We start from the raw sequence: 16925 nt of genomic DNA, 5'->3' as shown, positions 1-16925 counted from the left end.
TGTAAATACATTTTCAAAAAAAATAAAATTGCACAATTTTCTTGGTGATACATTAGTTTCAATGACAATTTACTCTAAGTATGGCAAAGATATAATGGGCTATGCATTGTGAGAATTGCAGGCTAGCTGTAACTATTACTTTTTCTTGCACTCAAAAGTGTGGTGGTGTTTTAGTTGCTATGTCGTGACTGATTCTTACAACCCCATGAACTGTAGCCTGCCAGGCTCCTCTGTCCATTTGATTTCTCAGGCAAGAATGCTGGAGTAGGTTGCCATTTTCTTCTCCAGGGGAAGTTCCTGACCCAGGGATTGAAGCTGTGTCTCTTGCATTGCAAGCAGATTCTTTATCATTGAGCCACCAAAGAGTCCCTGGTATACTGGAATGCAAGTGAGGGGATTTAGCCTTATTATACAGAAAACCTGGAATCTGTTCAAATTTATTTAAATTACTTGTGCAAATTTATTTAAATACTTTTCAGCTGTTACCTGCTGTAACTGGTTTAAGTATTACACTTAAGAGTATCCATTTAGGGTGGTGGTGGTGGTTTTGTCACTAAGTCATGTCCAACTCTTGTGACCCCATGGACTGTAGCCTGCCAGGCTCCTCTGTCCATGGGATTCTTCAGGCAAGAATACTGGAGTAGGTTGCCATTTCCTTCTCCAGCCATTTTAAGGTACAAAAATAATTAAATACTATTGGCCCTGCCTTATAAGCTGCTGATATGGTTATGGTATACTGGAAAAAATTCTGAATTTCAAAGTAGACCTGGATTTTAATTCCAGCCTCGCTGCTTACTAAACAAGTCATTAAAAATCATAGAACCTGAGTTTTCTCAGTTTTGGAGGTAATACCCATTTCATTCAGCTCTCACCTTTGTGATAGGTACCTAGGCACCATTGCTACTCCTAGAGCCATTTTTACAAAATGTTTGTTGCAGAAGGTTTCCACTGACTTATCCATACACATGCACCTGGAGATAAAGTGAGTGATAAATATATGATAAAAATTATAAATGCTGTGCTTTAAACTATAAAAAAAAGAAAGGTTAGAAAATAGAAAGTGCCAAAAGGGCTGCAGATTTTAGAGAAGGCGTCACGATAGGAATGAGATTAAAAGTGGGTTTTGAAGAACAAAGTGGAGAGGTAAATTGAGCAAGGAGACCATTTCAAGTAGAAGCAAAATGCCTAAGAATATATGATTATATGGGAATCAGAATTTAGAAATTTTTATGTTACTTGAAACCAACTATTTATTAGATTATATTTGGGAAGTTGTAAATCTTAAAGTTTTAAGCAATTTTTTCCATAGCATTGAGTTTTACAAATATTCCAACATCTGCTGGCTATTTTAATGATATTAAATGTTACAGTACCTACTTGGTTGCTAAGACATTTTTATACATTTGAAATCTTGATTGGTAAGGTTTACATAGTTCCTGTCAGTTGTAGCTAATCTTAGATTTATTGACCATATTCTTTCTGTTTATCAAAGATGAATGATATAATAATGGAACTAACGAGAACTGGGATTTCATTGTTTTTGTTAAGTCTTATAAAATTGTTTTCACATTATTAATGTATATGAATTTAATTTCTGCAAAGAAAACGGCCAGCTTTACCAACTTCCTTTTTCTAAATGATGGTTAGTGTTTTTAACAGTATAACTTTATAGAAAATGTGAAATGTGAGTAAGTGATTGACTAACTTATCTTGAATATATGAAAGCATTGTACCCCTATTTTTTTTTTCTGGTGTATTCTCATGGAGAAATAGGTTGGTGTTTGAAAGCTTAACTTGGTATTCATTGGGTTTTGTTTTATATGGTATTGGAGCAAAGGGATTTTTTCTGGGGCAAATGTATCTATCAGTGTTGTTTCTTTTTCCCCTGCCAGTGGTGAATGAATCAACCACAGATACTTATAATTTATCTGCTTTTGAGATCCTTTTTGCTGTGTAATTTTGGTTTTACCATTATTTTGGTGAATAAATAATTTTACACATATTTATTGAACACCTTCTACCTACAAAGCATTGTACTCTTATGGGACAGAAAGAGGAATATGATACAGAATGTCAAGAATCTGGTAGAAAAGAAAAATATATACACAAGTAACTATAACATAAGGCAATTTGCTGTCATGAGCTCTGTAGGATTTTAGATAACAAAGAAAGAATTTTTGAGTGGATGATGGGGTGATTTCATGGAGGCAGGAGCATTTGACTAATGCACATAGCTTGTAAATGAATATTAACATGGCAGTCAGTGTGAGGTAGGAATCCTGAAATGACAGCTCTCCTACTGCCAAAGATTTTGTCTTTATAAACTAGGAAAAATGATTCCATGGTAAATGGTTACTATCTAAACATTCCCATAAATGCTAGTTTAAGGTAAATATTTATATTTTGTAAAAAAATAATTTGTATATGATGGATAATTGCTACTTTTATGTTTTTAGGCCATGAATATTGTGGTTCCCTTCATGTTTAAATATGCTGTAGACAGCCTCAACCAGATGTCGGGAAACATGCTGAACCTGAGTGATGCACCAAATACAGTTGTAACCATGGCAACAGCAGTTCTGATTGGCTGTATGTGTGGTTCTTTAATCTGTCTACAGGTGTTGACTTTCTTCAAGAGGGTTTTATCATACTTGAGCATATGACCTTTAACCACAAACATAATTTAGCATTTTGGATATTTGTGTTATGTGCAATTTTTTTTGATATGTGATTTTTAAATGTTCTTTGTACTATATACTTTCCAAAAATTATATAATAAAAGTTTCTAAGTTCTAGAAAGCAATAACCTGAAATAAGATATTAAATTCATAACAGCCACTTCTAATAGACTCCTTATAAGATATCTTTTTAGTAAGACTATAGTTATATTCTTGCTGTTGTTGTTAGCTGTTAAACAGGAAATGGCTAAATAATGATATATGTATTCGGAGAAGGCAATGGCACCCCACTCCGGTACTCTTGCCTGGAAAATCCCATGGGTGGAGGAGCCTGCTAGGCTGCAGTCTATGGGGTTGCTAGGAGTCGGACACGACTGAGCGACTTCGCTTTCACTTTCCACTTTCATGCATTGGAGAAGGAAATGGCAACCCACTCCAGTGTTCTTGCCTGGAGAATCCCAGGGACGGAGGAGCCTGGTGGGCTGCCGTCTATGGGGTCGCACAGAGTCGGACACGACTTACATGACTTAGCAGTAGCAGTATATTAATATGTTTTTAAATTATATTCAGTAGCCATGACACAGATCTGCAATTTATAAAGAATATAATGCTTTGTGTCCCCATGCCATAGAAAGGATACTCTGTGAGATTCAGACCTGAGTTGCGGCATGCTTAGTCAAAGCACTTGGATTTTTCAGGATATCAATTTTATCATTTGTTTCTTGGAAGAATTGAATTAGATCATAAAACCTGAACAGATACTGTGCATTTATCTATAATAAGACCTTATGGGCTCAGTTCAGTTCAGTCGCTCAGTCATGTCCGACTCTTTGCAACCCCATGGACTGCAGCACACTAGGCCTCCCTGTCCATCACCAACTCCCAGAGCCTACTCAAACTCATGTCCATTGAGTTGGTGATGCCATCCAGCCATCTCATCCTCTGTCGTCCCCTTCTCCTCCTTCCTTCAATCTTTCCCAGCATCAGGGTCTTTTGGGTTGCTATTTAGTAAAAGTATTTACTTGGAAAAAAAGTCTTTCAACATCTGGGACCTTATGGGGGTAAATAACAATGAAGGATTTTCATAGTGGTGGGAAAATTAATACTCACTAGGCTAGATGTTTTCTAGGTTTCTTTTAGTGTAAGTATTCTGTGATATGCTCATTCATTGTACGAACATTTTCTGAGCCCTTGCTGTTTTTTGCACTGCAACAATTCTAATGTTTTTGCACCCCATTTTTTCTTGAATGTATTGTTAGATGGTGTATCAAGAGCGGGAGCTGCCTTTTTTAATGAAGTTCGAAATGCAGTATTTGGCAAGGTAGCCCAAAATTCAATCCGAAGAATCGCCAAAAATGTCTTTCTCCATCTTCACAACCTGGATCTGGCTTTCCACCTGAGCAGACAGACAGGAGCTTTATCAAAGGCTATTGACAGAGGGACAAGGGGTATCAGTTTTGTCCTAAGTGCTTTAGTATTTAATCTTCTTCCCATCATGTTTGAGGTGACTCTTGTCAGTGGTGTTTTGGTAAGTAAAACATTTTTCATGACAACTTTTATCATACATTCTTGTTAGTAGATGCTTAGTACTTGAAGCTTTTGTACTGTTGCATGCTGATGATTTTAAAGCAAAATTCCATGATGCCAGAAGGATTATGCAGTTTAATTATTTTGCCACAAGCTTCAAAGGACTGTAGCTAAAGTCTTTTATCATGTTGTTGTTGTAAAGAGTTGTTCAGTTCTACACGTAGATCAGTCATTTAGCTAATGCTTGCAGTTTTTTTGTTGTTAGCAGACATTATGGTGTATGACTTTGGACTGGTATGCTCAGATTATCTACATTTCTTGCTATTCACCATTCATAACATTTTAGGCATAATTATTCACCGTTTCATATTTTATAATTAAAAGTATGTGTATAACTTAAAGTTGGTTTTCTAAGGTATTTGTTTTCTTACTTAGTTTTTCATATATACAACTTTATACCAACATATTTTTTTTTAGTTTTTATTATTTTTTTTTAATTTTATTTATTTTTAAACTTTACATAATTGTATTAGTTTTGCCAAATATCAAAATGAATCCGCCACAGGTATACATGTGTTCCCCATCCTGAACCCTCCTCCCTCCTCCCTCCCCATACCATCCCTCTGGGTCGTCCCAGTGCACTAGCCCCAAGCATCCAGTATCGTACATCGAACCTGGACTGGCAACTCGTTTCTTACATGATATTTTACATATTTCAATGTCATTCTCCCAAATCTTCCTACCCTCTCCCTCTCCCACAGAGTCCATAAGACTGTTCTATACATCAGTGTCTCTTTTGCTGTCTCGTACACCGGGTTATTGTTACCATCTTTTTAAATTCCATATATATGCATTAGTATACTGTATTGATGTTTTTCCTTCTGGCTTAGTTCGCTCTGTATAATAGGCTCCAGTTTCATCCAACATATTTTTAATTAGAATCTTTGAGGTTTGCTATTATATATTATAAACTATTTGATAGAAATAATGACTAAGCTCATTTCTTTTTTTGTCTTTTCCAGTATTATAGATGTGGTGCCCAGTTTGCATTGGTGACCCTTGGGACGCTTGGTGCATACACAGCATTCACAGTTGCCATCACACAGTGGAGGTAAGGTGTTCTCCAGAGGTCAGTCAAGGTGAAGAAATTAGTTATGCTTCTATAGCAGACATTCCATACCTATGCACATCTTTGTCTTACAGAACTAAATTTAGAATAGAAATGAACAAAGCAGATAATGATGCAGGCAATGCTGCCATAGACTCGCTGCTGAATTATGAAACTGTGAAGGTAATACGTTTAATTTGACTTTTTCTTCCTTTCACACTGTACTAAGATTTGTTCTGGCATTTAATACAGGTGCTGTACATTAGAGCTGCAGATTAGGATAGGATCTCTTAATATGATGAAATAATAGTACTTTATTGTTTTTTCTTTTATTTAGGAGTTTCCCTTTCTTTCCGCCTCATTTTTTGTGTGGCACCATCAGAACTTTATCTTCTAAATTAATTTATAAGTGGTGGTGACAGTTTAGTTAGCATTTGATTCAGAGTGCACACTGAGTTTTGACTCTGTATCTTTCATAGTGCCTAGCATAGTGCTTTTCACTAATTCTTTCATTTATTTGTTCATTTTTCCACTTAATAAATATTACTGAATGCCTCTTGTGTGCAAAGCACTATGCTAAGTCCTGTAATGAGGAGGGCAGTAAAATCAATGATTGCTGTTTAATCCTTGCCCTCCCAGAATTTGCTAAGCATTGGGAGAGTTAAAGTATGCAAGTGATGACACAAGAAGGCATAATGTGGTGGGGGCAATGAAATTGTGAATTCAGAGAGTCTCAGGGGATCAAGGGAAAGCTTTGTGAAGAAAGTCCCTTGACACCTTTTTATAGATCTGGATTTAAATTAACTAGGCATTCTTTAAATATTTTGGGGATGAATTTTATGAACTTCTAAAATACTGTCCATAGTGGAAAACTGCAGGTGTACCATAGTCCGATGTATTGAAAGTTAGTTTTTAAAATTTCCTGTGCAGTACAAAATTGTATCCATAGATGAAGTCTGATTCCAATTATACTTGTATATAATTACTATTTTATGTATTTTGTAGTATTTTAATAATGAAAATTATGAAGCACAAAGATATGATGGATTTTTGAAGACATATGAAGCTGCTTCATTGAAAAGTACCTCTACTCTGGCTATGCTGAACTTTGGTCAAAGTGCTATTTTCAGTGTTGGCTTAACAGCCATAATGGTGCTCGCCAGTCAGGGAATTGTGGCAGGTAATAGATCTGTGGTTTTCACGTTTGTCAGTGTTTTACTTAACCTTTATAAATAAATATTAATGAAAGGAATATGTATTTTAGTCTTAAATATAAAGCATTTTTAATAAGGTACTATAACATCCTTGGAGTACTTTCATTTTTGTATCACAATATGTTTTCTTGATGGTATGTTGTTTTCTTTTGTTTTATGCTACAAATTTAGCACTAATTTTCTCATTGATTGGGATTGCTGTTTGTGGGGCTACAATCTGATTCTTTTAGGAGTAACATACTTTTTAGCATCTAATATTTCTAATTTCTCTTGTGGACCTGGAAAGAAGTGTAATTAACTTAGTGTTTAGTCCAAAGGACTAAAGTGCAAGCGGTCTTATTACTAGTAACCCTTTTATCTATTAGCTGTTCATTTGTAAAACATTTCAAAAATAAACAATATCCTTACCTCTTTTCTGTAACTTGCTTGTTCAGTTAGGATTCTTTCATTCACTATGAACTTAATATATGGTTTATCATTCCCAATCATGATACCCATTTGCTCCAATGTTTTAATTTATACTTTTAAAAAATTCTACTTTATATTATGCTAGTATCTTAGGAAGAAAGGAAAGATTTTCAGCCTTCCATTTCTGTCTGCATTTTAAAACCATTCTTTCTGTTTTTTAAACCATTCTTTTTTCTTATATATCATGTGTAGTGTATGGGTAGGCTTTTCCCATTCCACTTAGCACATATCTAGTTCCCTATATTTCTAAATTATGGGTTAAAATGCTTTGGAATTAGATTAGGCCTTACCGTTGCTGATTATGTATGTTTTCAACTGTATTCCACAGTAAGAAACTGTAAACTTCTCTTAAACTGGAAAGTTCATGACATCTAAAGTATTTTTTTTTTCTCTACCAACTGCATATTAAGGTACCCTTACTGTTGGAGATTTAGTAATGGTGAATGGACTGCTTTTTCAGCTTTCATTACCTCTTAACTTTCTGGGAACTGTATACAGAGAGACTAGACAAGCACTTATAGATATGAACACCTTGTTTACTCTACTCAAGGTAGACACCCGAATTAAAGTAAGTAATGTATTTAATACCTTTTTAAAAGCATATAAGCATCATCCCATAATGGGATAACAGTCTTATATCACCATGTTAGCAAACTAATTTGTCTTTTGCAGGAATTGGGACTATAATGTGTATTAAATGGCTGTTACAGCTTTTACTTCTATGTTTAGAAACCTTATAACATTAGCAAAGAATATTATACCTAGACACTAAATTTTATTAACTTCAATTATTTGTACTTGCACTTGATTTACTTTTGCTAATAATGATACAAAATGTTATTGCCTCTCCTTATATTCTCAACCTCCTTTCTCCCCTGCCCACCATCTTTCTTCCTCCCCAAAACAAATTGATCAGAAATCAGAGCATTCAAGATTTTTGCCCTTAGCAGTGAGGGAAAAAACATCTTTAAAAGCATGCATAGAAGTGATCTAACTCCACTTATAAACTTTCTCCTTTCCCTTTATTTTCCTTTTTATCTCTGTAAATTAGAAAATTATCTGCATAGCAATACTCTCGGCAGTGTATAAAGTGGCTTTTTTTTTTTTCTTCCCTGCTAGGACAAAGCGATGGCATCTCCCCTTCAGATCACACCACAGACAGCTACGGTGGCCTTTGATAATGTGCATTTTGAATACATTGAGGGGCAGAAAGTCCTTAATGGAATATCTTTTGAAGTCCCTGCAGGAAAGAAAGTGGCTATTGTAGGAGGTAGTGGGTCAGGGTGGGTAATTTAGTTGTTTATAAAATTTTGCATCATTGATTGATGATTCCCAATGTAATATTTTTTATTTGTCATAATAAAATGATGACTGTAGTTTAAAATTGGGGTTCCTTAATGCCAGTTGGAGCTATATAACCTTTCCTTGTTTTCTATTTCAGGAAAAGCACAATAGTGAGGCTATTGTTTCGCTTCTATGAGCCTCAAAAGGGTAACATTTACCTTGCTGGTCAAAATATACAAGATGTGAGCCTGGAAAGCCTTCGGAGGGCAGTGGGAGTGGTACCTCAGGTATTTAAAAAAGGAAAAAACCTATTTGGGGGAAGATTTGTTGGCTTGCTGAATCTTTTACTAGAATAATTTGGATCCAAGGAGTCAGTATATGTTAATTAAGTTGGAAGCATTAGGCCCTACAGGCCATATTCTGTTACCAAAAATCATGAATTTAAAAATCTTCATGATGGGAAGATTTTTTTTAAGCCTTAGGAAGAAAACATAACATAGAGGAAAGAGCTCAGACTGGAGTCAGACAGAACTGGATTCTAAGCCCAGCTTTAACCCTTATATGTTGTATAGTTGTAAGCCTCAGTTTCCTCATCTGTACAATAAGGATACCATTTTTCTTATAGGACAGAATTAATATGGATTAGAAATATATGTGTAAAGCACCAAGTACAGTGTCCCTCACATAACTGTTCAGTAAATGAAAACTATTATTTGAGCAGTTTTTGACATAGTAAATCTATAAAAATTATAAAACAGTTGGGCTGCCAACTTCAAGTTGGTATTCCTTGTCCCCAAGTACCAAGCACAGTGCCTGACCCATAGTGAGCATTTAACAAGTATTTGCTGAGTGACTGTAGGGGGAAACAAGTTCAGAGTAAGCTCTGAGAAGATAAGGAGATAGCCCTATAGGTTATAAGTTTTTCTTATGCTGAAAGCCAATAGAGAGACCTGGGACTTAGTTGTAGCATAGGTGGTTTAGTTGCTAAGTCATGTTCAACTCTTTGTGACCCCATGGACTGTAGCCTGCCAGGCTTCTCTGTCCATGTTATATAGCTTGTAAAAGGTCCTCAACTGATCTGACACATGCCACTCTGCCCTGTCCTCCCTTTCACTGAGAATCCCAAATTTGGAGTGCGTGAGTCACCTAGGGAGATTTTTCCAACTCCAACTCCCTTTCCAATTCCAACTCCCTTTCACACACTGTTTATGAGGGCAGTGTAGGCCCCAGAAACCTGCGTTTGTGAATATGCCTCCTAGGTCTTTTTGATTTAGGTGATTTGTAGACTATATGTTCAATTATATTGAAAAATAAAGCATTTTATTCACTAAGGAAAAATATACATGATCAATAAATGAAAGAAAAGATGCTCATCCTCATTAGAAATCTTAGTAATTAAATCAACAATGGTATACCACTTTTCACCCATCAGACCGGTAAAGATTTAAAAATTCATGATGTCTAGTTTGGGTAAGGCTATGTGAAATGGCCAGTCTCTTGCTGGAGGAAGCATACAGCTTTCCTGATGAGCAAATTGGCAGTATATAACAAGAGTCTGAAAAATATTTAGTCTTTATTACAGTAATTCTACCTCTAGGAAGTTTTAGTAAGGAAATAGAGAAGTGAACAGATTTTTATATGCTAAGCTGTTCATTATACTTTGTTTATAATAGCAGAAGTTAGGAACAATATAAATATCATGTTTATAAAGAATATTGAGTATCATGGAAAAATACTCAGCTACAAAGTTTGTTGAAAAAGAATTTCCAAACAAAATGTAATATCTCCATTTTATAATATTAAATAAACACATGTAACAGAAAAAAATTGGAGAAAATACACCAACATGTTAATAGTAGTTATTGCTGGTTGGTGGGATTATGGATTATTTAATTAACTTTTGTTTTACCATACATTTTGTATTTTTAACATTTCCAGTTACCATTTATTTTAATTTTTTTTCCAAATAGAAAATATTTAAAAATAAGTGTTTTCTCTTTGCAGAACTTTAAACTCATTGGATTGAACTATCACCTCCATACAAGAAAAGTTTATATTAGTATTAGGGATCAGATCAGATCAGTCGCTCAGTCGTGTCCGACTCTTTGCGACCCCATGAATTGCAGCATGCCAGGCCTCCCTGTCCATCACCAACTCCCGGAGTTCACTGAGACTCACGTCCATCGAGTCAGTGATGCCATCCAGCCATCTCATCCTCTGTTGTCCCCTTCTTCTCTTGCCCCCAATCCCTCCCAGCATCAGAGTCTTTTCCAATGAGTCAACTCTTCGCATGAGGTGGCCAAAGTACTGGAGTTTCAGCTTTAGCATCATTCCTTCCAAAGAAATCCCAGGGCTGATCTCCTTTAGAATGGATTGGTTGGATCTCCTTGCAGTCTAAGGGACTCTCAAGAATCTTCTCCGACACTTCAGTTCAAAAGCATCAATTCTTCAGCGCTCAGCCTTCTTCACAGTCCAACTCTCACATCCATACATGTATTAGGTGTAAAAGTTATTAAAATATGATTTGAAATAATATCTGTAACTCTAGGGCTGATTATGATATTAAAGAAGATCTTAATTAATTGAGTGTACTGGTTAATGTTAATCAATAGAATCATTTTGTTTCATCTTACTATTGCCTTACAACCATTGGATACTGAAAGAAAAGTGGGAGGTAGATACTTGCATTAAGTAAATTAGCTTTAGTGTGCCATGTCAGAATAAATTGAAATATCAAATGAATGCTTGCAGTGAACTTTCTCCCCCCAAAAATCTATAATGCATAAATTCTTTGTTTTCTGTGTTTTAAGTCCAATTTAAAAGCTTCTGAGATATTAATATATGAAATATATTCAATTTCATTAGTAATAAGAGAAATGCCAATTTAAACAAAAACTACATTTTACCCTTAAAAGTAGCAACAATGAAAACTTATTAATATCCAGGGTTGTTGAGGATATGGGGACCTGGCACCCTCATACATTGTTGGTTGGAATATATGCTGTTGGAACGTTTTTGGAAGACAGTTGGGCCATACTATCCAAGGGTAAATGTATGCTTGTAACCCAACAGTCTGCTTCTGGGAATCTTTCTTACAGAAATACATGGGTGTGTATAAGTCATTATATAATGATATTTTATTTCAACATTGTTTACAATAGCAAAAGTTTTAATTAATACCCATCAGTATAGGAATGGATAAGATAAATATGATACATCCTTAGTATCACAAAACTGTTAAAAAGAATGAGGTAGGTTCTGTTATTGACATGAACAATCCCCAGTTGTGTTAAGTGAAAAAAGCAACTCATAAAGTATGGCCCCACTTTTGTTGGGGGAAAAAAAAAAGGTGTATGTTTAAGCATATAAATGTATCAGAAAAAGTTTGGAATGATACACAACAAATGGTTCATGGTGATTGGCTCTGGGAAGGGAAATGAAGCAGGCATGAGGGATGATATTAATAAAAGACCCCTTTTATCACATGTTACTCTTTATGTCTTTACTATTGTTTGAATTTTTAAAATATGAAACATGCGTATCTATGTGTGTATATATATAAATCTGGTCCAGGATGCTGTCCTCTTCCATAATACCATTTACTACAACCTCTTATATGGAAACATCAGTGCTTCACCTGAGGAAGTATATGCAGTGGCAAAATTAGCTGGACTCCATGATGCAATTCTTCGAATGCCACATGGATATGACACCCAAGTAGGGGAACGAGGACTCAAGCTTTCAGGTAATCAAAGATTTTAGACCTGGCCCCCACTTATATTCACCCTTCAAACATTAATTTGTCAGAACCATTTACTAGAAAATGTAATGACAGAGTACAAACCTAATGCTTATCTAGTCTCTTTTGGCAAAGTTCCCAGTTTCCTGTCTATCACTGTAAACAATTCAACATGCTAGAAGTAACTGTTCCGAAATCATGCAGGTCTCTCTCTCTCTCTTTTTTTTTTTTTTTCCACTCACAGCTGCAAACACTGTAAGTGCTTAATAGGAAGTTACTGATACATGGTGAGATCAGTGTTAACTTCTTACCTTAAAGGAAAGCCAAGATCATCATTCATATGGGAAAGAAGTAAGAATAGAGACAAGTAATTTGATAGTAAATAGTGTATCTTCTCATAGCTCAGCTGGTAAAGAATCTTTCTACAATGCAAGAGACCCCAGTTCAATTCCTTGCCCATTCCAGTGTTCATGGGCTTCCCTGGTGGCTCAGATGGTAAAGAATCCGCCTGCAGTGTGGGAGACCTGGGTTTGATCCCTGCGTTGGGAAGATCATGGAGGAGGGCTTGGGAACCCACTCCAGTATTCTTGCAAGGAGAATCCCCATGGACAGAGGAGCCTGGCATGCTACAGCCCATGGGGTTGCAAAGAGTCAGACATGACTGAGCAACTAAGCACAGCAGTGTATCTCCTCATAATTTCTTGATTATTATGGAATGTTTTCGATAACTTCAGACTTCCTTATACTTGGTATACTTCTTTATAGCCAGCTTCATTTTCCTGTCTTTGTTGGTTCAGTGACCAAGTAAATTTTAGGGCTTCTGCATTTTAAGTGTTTAATTATGAGATGATTATTAAGTTTTATAATGGATTATCCTAAAATGATTGAATTTTCTTGAGGATTCAGAAAAATGTTTCTTTGCCCTGAATTATTTGAATTCTGAAAGTATGGTGTAACTAGTGCCTGAAAGTATTAATGTAACTTATATAAACATGCTACACTCTTTGCATTTACTCTTCATTCTAGTTTAGTTTGGGGGGGAGCTTTATAGATTAGGAATGAAGGTAAGAAAAAGAGAATGAAGAATATCCACATGAATTTTAATGAGTCTTATTTCTCATTATAAACCAGCATCACAACATTGACTAGGTACATACTGTGTGCTAGCAGCTTGCAAGAATACTGGAGTGGGTAGCCATTCACTTCTCCAGGGGATCTTCCCAACTCAGGGATTGAAACTGAACCCTGGTCTCCTGCATTGCAGACAAATTCTTTACTGTCTGAGCCACCAGGGAATCTTATACTTCCAACCAAAGTTTTATGTAAGATTGATGGCCTTAGACCTATGAGAGTCCCAATGAAGAAAGAAAGGTTGCTTTCTTTTCTTTAGAGTATATTTAGGAATAATTGTGGGTTTGTACATTGTGAAAGAAAAAGCATTGGACTGGGAATTAGTCGAGTCTTGTTAGATTCTGCCAGAACTTGCTCTGTGACCTCGAGCAAATCACTTAACTTTTCTGGGCCTCTGTAGTCTTTCTGTTTTAAAATTCTGCTGTGCTAAAGCCCTATAGCAAAGAACTAAGGTGAAATAAGAGGTCCTAGGATACAAGCTTAACATAGAAGAGTGCTGTGAAAATAATAGCTTTCTGTAAAAAAAAAAAAAAATCAGAATACTGGCTAAATGGTACTTTGTTATATTAAGAAATAAATTTAGATATTCATAGTTTCATGTCTTTAAGTTTTCAGACTTCATATATTGAATTTGTTTTTGGCTTGGTGTATTCTGTCATATTGGAATTTTTCTACCTGAAGTCATTGTTCATTGGGAAGTAATATAAAGTACATATAAAATAATGTATGTCATGAGCATATTTTTGGTGAGAGAAGTAATTCTAGAATCAAAATTATCACCTCCCCTCTTTGTTCTTTTCACCTGCCATGAAGTCAGAATCCAGAATTACATTAATGTTCCAGGGAATATAGTTTGTCAAGGGATATTATATATGAACGTAGACTCTTAAAACTGGGTAAAATGAACAATAATCAAGAGTAAAACTAAATATTGAAGGTATTACTTGTTGGTTATGATTAATGGAAATACTAGAAATATAAAATATGTCTTTATATTGTACTATCTTAAAATTTTCTTTACCAGGAGGAGAAAAGCAAAGAGTAGCAATTGCAAGAGCCATTTTGAAGAACCCCCCAGTCATTCTCTATGATGAAGCTACTTCATCATTAGATTCAATTACTGAAGAGGTAAATGATGGTGAAAACATTCTTCAATTCAATTCAATTCAATTCTTCAATTCTCATTGCTTAACTTTTTTCCATGGAAATTTCAGTAAGTAGCTACATTCTTTCGTATTTGGAATGAGCTTCAAAAGGAGGTGCTTAGCCCTTTTCTCCGATAAAGGAAGTATTGGTAGTAAGAATGCCAGTTTGCATTACATTATCACATATTTTAAGTCTGTTTGCAAATATATCTCCTTTTGAAACTATGTGGCACCTTTTGTTCTTATTGTATAATGTTTGCATCTTGCAAAGCTCTGGGAATCACCTAATCTGCCACATAATACACATTGAAACAAGTCATGTAAATGGTTCTGATACAGTACATACCAGAAAAACTTTCACTTATCATGGAGCAACTCACTAAGGTGCAAACTTGGCACACACAGCCTACAGTGCTGGTATCAATTTATGTTCATTTTACAACAAGTATTGTGAAGCTCTAAGATGTTATAAAATTGATGTCATGGTACTACCCAGAAACCACAGTAGACTTCATAACATCTTTGTATTAGACTAAAGACTTGACAGCAATCATAATATCATAAATGAATCCCCTTAATCTAGAACTGAAGATTGTGTCCATGGGATTTCCCAGGGAAGAATATTGGAGTTGGTTGCCATTTCCTTCTCCAAGTACTGAAGATAAGAGTGATGTAATTTGTCAGTTGCCTCCATTCACCTACATTTTACTTGAATATATAGTAAAACCATGTTGTTGAAGGATAGGGCTGAATTCAGCTTCACAACATGTATGACATATATTGATATTTGCATATGGAGTTAAGGTTCAGGGAATGCTAATTGTTCTGCCATATGTTTAAAACAGCTTAGTTTCTAAGTTGTTTAGCATGAGGATTTGTTCTATTTATTTATTTTAAAAATTTGAAATTTTATTTATATATTTTTAATAGAATGACTTTTCTAAAAATTATTTATTTTTGGCTGCACTGGGTCTTTGTTGTGATGTGCAGGCTTTCACTAGTTGTGGCAAGCAGGGGCTGCTCTTCAGTGTGGTGCTCGGGCTTCTCTTATTGTGGAGCATAGGTTCTAGGCACCTGGGCTCAGTAACTGCAGCTCACAGGCCCTCGAGCTCAGTATTTGTGGCATGCAGGCTCAGTAGTTGTAGTGCACAGGCTTAGTTGCTCCATGGCATGTGAAATCTTCCCGGACCAGGGATCAAACCAATGTCTCCTGCATTGGTAGGCGAATTCCTATCCACTGTACCACCAGGGACGTCTGACATTTTATTTTAAATATAGCATTGTATACATGTCAATCCCAAACTCCCAATCTAACCCTCCCCCCATTCTGCATATAAATATCATATGATGTTTATCTTTCTCTCACTTACTTCACTTAGTATAATAATCTTCAGGTTCATCCATGTTGCTGAAAATGGCATTATTTCATTCTTTTTAGTGGCTGAATGATATTCCATTGTGTATATATACCATATCTTCTTTATCCATTCATCTGTCAATAGACATTTAGGCTGCTTCAGGCCATGACTGTTGTGTAAGCAGTGCCGTAATGAATACTGGGGTGCATATATCCTTTTGAACCATTTTATTTTCCAGATTATAGGATGGAGTGAGATGGCTGGATCATATTGTAGCTCTGTTTTTAGGTTTTGAGGGAACCTCTATACTGTTGACCATAGTGGCTGTACCATTTTACATTCCTACCAGCAGTGTACGAAGATTCTCCTTTCACCACACCCTCTCCAGCATTTATTGTTTCTAGACTTTTTGATGATGGCCATTCTAACTATTGTGAGGTGATACCTCATTGTAGTTTTGATTTGCATAATTGATGATGTCAAGAATCTTTTCATGTGCCTTTTGGCCATCAGTCTCCTTTGTAGAAATGTCTCTTTATGTCTTCTGTCCATTTTTTGATTCAGTTGTGTGTTTTTTTATATTGAGCTGCATGAGCTGTGTGTAAATTTTGGAGACTAATCCCTTGTCAGTAACATAATTTGCAAATATTTTCTCTCTTCTGTGGGTTGTCTTTTCATTTTGTTTATGGTTTCCTTTGTTGTGCGAAGCTTTTGTGTTTAGTTAGGTCTCATTTATTTATTTTTTGTATTTCTATTACTCTGTGAGATGGATCAAAAGAGAGATTGCTGCAGTTTGTGTCAGCGTGTTCTGTTTATGTTTTCCTCTAAGAGTTTTATAGTATCTGATCTTAAATTTGGGTCTTTAATCCATTTTGAGTTTATTTTTATGTATGGTATTAAAGAATGTTCTGATTTCATTTTTTTACATATAGCTGTCCAATTTTCCCAGCACCATTTATTGAAGAGGCTATCTTTGCCCCATTGTATATTCCTGCCTCCTTTGTCAAAAATAAGGTATCCATAGATGCGTGGGTTTATCTCTGGGTTCTCTGTCCTGTTCCATTGGTCTGTATTTCTGTTTTTGTGCCAGTACCATAACTGTTTTGATTACTGTAGCTTTGTAGTATAGTCTGAAGCCAGGGAGCCCAGTTCTTCCAGCTCCATTTTTCTTTCTCAAGTTAGCTTAGTCTATTCAGGGATTTTTGTGGCTCCATACAAATTTTAAGATTTTTTGTCTAATTCTATGAAAAATGCCATTGATAATCTGATAGGG

The 16925-nt window shown here is 35.6% G+C and overlaps 1 protein-coding gene across 4 annotated transcripts in view; it reads left to right on the top strand.

The window, feature by feature from the left end:
* The window catches only part of ABCB7 (ATP binding cassette subfamily B member 7), a 162246-nt gene that overhangs the window by 128161 nt on the left and 17160 nt on the right, over positions 1 to 16925 (top strand). For 2 of the 4 annotated variants that reach the window (XR_015159545.1, XR_015159544.1), the window contains 10 exons: positions 2457 to 2589; positions 3938 to 4206; positions 5228 to 5316; positions 5409 to 5496; positions 6319 to 6493; positions 7406 to 7563; positions 8115 to 8278; positions 8437 to 8566; positions 10284 to 12024; positions 14174 to 14277. Coding sequence is in view for 2 of the 4 variants with exons in the window: in XM_086388994.1 (XP_086245120.1) it covers positions 2457 to 2589; positions 3938 to 4206; positions 5228 to 5316; positions 5409 to 5496; positions 6319 to 6493; positions 7406 to 7563; positions 8115 to 8278; positions 8437 to 8566; positions 11853 to 12024; positions 14174 to 14277 (1482 nt within the window). In the remaining 2 variants the exon portion in view is untranslated. The remainder of the gene's footprint in view (positions 1 to 2456; positions 2590 to 3937; positions 4207 to 5227; positions 5317 to 5408; positions 5497 to 6318; positions 6494 to 7405; positions 7564 to 8114; positions 8279 to 8436; positions 8567 to 10283; positions 12025 to 14173; positions 14278 to 16925) is intronic. The other 2 variants (XM_086388994.1, XM_086388993.1) reach the window with 1 other exon arrangement.

This window comes from Bos grunniens, chromosome X, assembly GCF_055505025.1.
Source record: "Bos grunniens cultivar Pamir isolate PY7600 chromosome X, Bosgru_T2T1.0, whole genome shotgun sequence".
Lineage (NCBI taxonomy): Eukaryota > Metazoa > Chordata > Mammalia > Artiodactyla > Bovidae > Bos > Bos grunniens.
The sequence above is the reverse complement of the archived record's forward strand: the minus strand, read 5'-3'. Positions and strand labels throughout refer to the sequence as shown.